General features: G+C 52.7%; 1 protein-coding gene across 1 annotated transcript in view; it reads left to right on the top strand.

Annotated features, from left to right (window-relative positions):
- The window catches only part of LOC102031693 (angiopoietin-4-like), a gene marked incomplete at its 5' end in the record, with an annotated part of 19,538 nt that overhangs the window by 2,478 nt on the left and 14,555 nt on the right, over nucleotides 1–2,505 (top strand). The window contains one exon of the mRNA XM_031065239.1: nucleotides 2,295–2,485. Coding sequence (XP_030921099.1) covers nucleotides 2,295–2,485 — 191 coding nt within the window. The remainder of the gene's footprint in view (nucleotides 1–2,294; nucleotides 2,486–2,505) is intronic.

The following is a 2,505-nucleotide window of genomic DNA, read 5'->3' as shown; positions in this document are numbered from 1 at the left end:
GATAATTTCCTCAAAATCAACCCCAAATCTTTGAGTTTTATCCATGGAATCCCCTCCTTTGGTCCTTCTTAGCAAGGGCTGTGGTTCCATCCCATTCCCAAAGCCCTGCAGATACAGGTGGAGGGTGACGACCGCGGCGCTGTTTTGTTTATTTACGTGGGGGATTCTGGTTCCTGGAATTTGGCAGGGTTGGAACTTGGATTCCAGGGATAATTTCCTCAAAATCAACCCCAAATCTTTGAGTTTTATGCATGGAATCTCCACCACCTTTGGAATGGCTGTGGGTCCATCCCATTCCCAAAGCGCTGGAGATCCCAAGGAAAAGCGTCCGTGGAATTTTTTCCATTGGCGCTTCCAGCCCCTGGAATTCTGCAGGGTCGGAACTTGGATCAGGTGCCTTCCAGAGATAATTTCCTCAAAATCAACCCCAAATCTTTGAGTTTTATCCATGGAATCCCCTCCTTTGGTCCTTCTTAGCAAGGGCTGTGGTTCCATCCCATTCCCAAAGCCCTGGAGATACAGGTGGAGGGTGGCGACCGCGGCGCTGCTTTGTTTATGCGGGGGATTCTGGTTCCTGGAATTGCCTCAAAAGCAATCCCAAATCCTTGAGTTTTATCCATGGAATCTCCTCCTTTGGTCCTTCTTAGCAAGGGCTGTGGTTCCATCCCATTCCCAAAGCCCTGGAGACCCAGCTGAGGTGCAGGCTGCCCCCGTGAAGTTTGTTCCATGGGTGGTTCTGGCTCCTGGAATTTGGCAGTGTTGGAACTTGGATTCCAGGGATAATTTCCTCAAAATCAATCCTAAATCCTTGAGTTTCACCCATGGAATCTCCTCCAACTTTTTAAGGGTTGCAGATCCAACCCATTCCCAAAGCCTTGGAGATCCCAGTCAATGTGGCCCCCATGGGGTTTGTTCCATGGGCACTTCTGGCTCCTGGAATTTGGCAGGGTTGGAACTTGGACTCCACAGATAATTTCCTCAAAATCAATCCCAAATCCTTGAGTTTTATCTGTGGAATCTCCTCAGCTTTTGGAAGGGCTGTGGGTCCATCCCATTCCCAAAGTCCTGGAGATCCCAAGCAAAAGTGTCCATGGGATTTATTCCATTGGTGCTTCCAGCTCCTGAAATTTGGCAGGGCTGGAACTTGGGTTCCAGGGTTAATTGCCTCAGCATCAATCCCAAATCCTTGACTTTATCCATAGAATTTTCTCAACCTGTGGAAGTGCTGTGGATCCATCCCTGTTTCCAAAGCCCTGGAGATCCCAAGTAAAAATGTCCATGGAATTTTTTCCATTGGTGCTTCCAGCCCCTGGAATTTGGCAGGGTCGGAACTTGGATTCCAGGGGTAATTTCCTCAAAACCAACCCCAAACGCTTGAGTTTTATCCATGGAATCTCCCCCACCTTTGGAAGGGCTGTGGATCCTTCGCCAGGCCCAGGCAGCGATCGGGAAGCGGGAGGGAATTCCCAGGCTGCTGTGGGATTTGGGGATTTCTGGATCAAGCCTGCTCTGCCATCTAAAGGGAACAAGGAGAGAGGAACGCATTCCAGGTGGGATCAGGATGTCCATCCTCTGGAATTTGCTCTGGGGAATCTCCTGCCAACTTCACCCTGGAATTTACACGGGATCAGAGCCTGGTTTTCCTGGAAAAAAAGGAGGCAAAGGGATGTAAATGTTCTTTTAGGGGCATCCAGGGCTGGAATTCTCAGGATGAGGAGAGGCTGGGAGAGCTGGGAATGTGCAGCTGGATCAGGGAAGGATCCAGGGAATCCTTGGAGCCTTTTCCAGAGGGAAAGGAGAGCTGGGATCTGGGATTTGGGCAAGGGCTGGAGGGGCAGGAGGCAGGGAATGGCTTCCAGTGGGAAAGGGGAGCTTGGGATGGTGGGATCTTGGGAAGGGATTCCTGGCTGGGCTGGGATTCCCAGAGAATCCCTGGATCCCTGGGAGTGTCCAGGGAAAGGTTGGATCACCCTGGGATGGTTGGAGGTGTGTCCCTGCCCGTGGAATGGGATGAGCTGGAATATCCCGACGGTGAAAGTGTTTGGAAAACATTCCCACATTCCCAACCTGCTCTTCCCTGCCCTTCACAGAATCCTGGGAACACCAATCTGGTTGGGAGCCTCCATGAGAATTCCAACCCCAACCACGAGAATTCCAATCCCAACCACGAGAATTCCAACCCCAACCATGAGAATTCCAACCCCACCCCTTGGCATCTTCGACCCACCACCCCACCACCTCGCCGTCATTCCCAATCCTGTTTTCCCCCCTTTTTTTATCCCCCCACCCCTCAGCAGGAGGAGGCGTCGGGGCGGAACCGGAGCCTGCTCCAGAGGCTGCAGGACCTGGAGCAGCATTCCCGGGAATCCAGCACGCTGCAGCACATCCAGGCCACGCTGCTCTACGACATCCAGGCGCAGATCAACAACATCTCGGCGCTGGCCGACTGGGCCTGGAGGAACCCCAGCTGCCTCCACGCTGCCGCCGACATCCGCGGCCAGGAGG

This window comes from Geospiza fortis, unplaced genomic scaffold (assembly GCF_000277835.1).
Source record: "Geospiza fortis unplaced genomic scaffold, GeoFor_1.0 scaffold355, whole genome shotgun sequence".
Classification (NCBI taxonomy): Eukaryota; Metazoa; Chordata; class Aves; order Passeriformes; family Thraupidae; genus Geospiza; species Geospiza fortis.
Note: the sequence above shows the minus strand (reverse complement) of the source record. Positions and strands in the feature narration are given on the sequence as shown.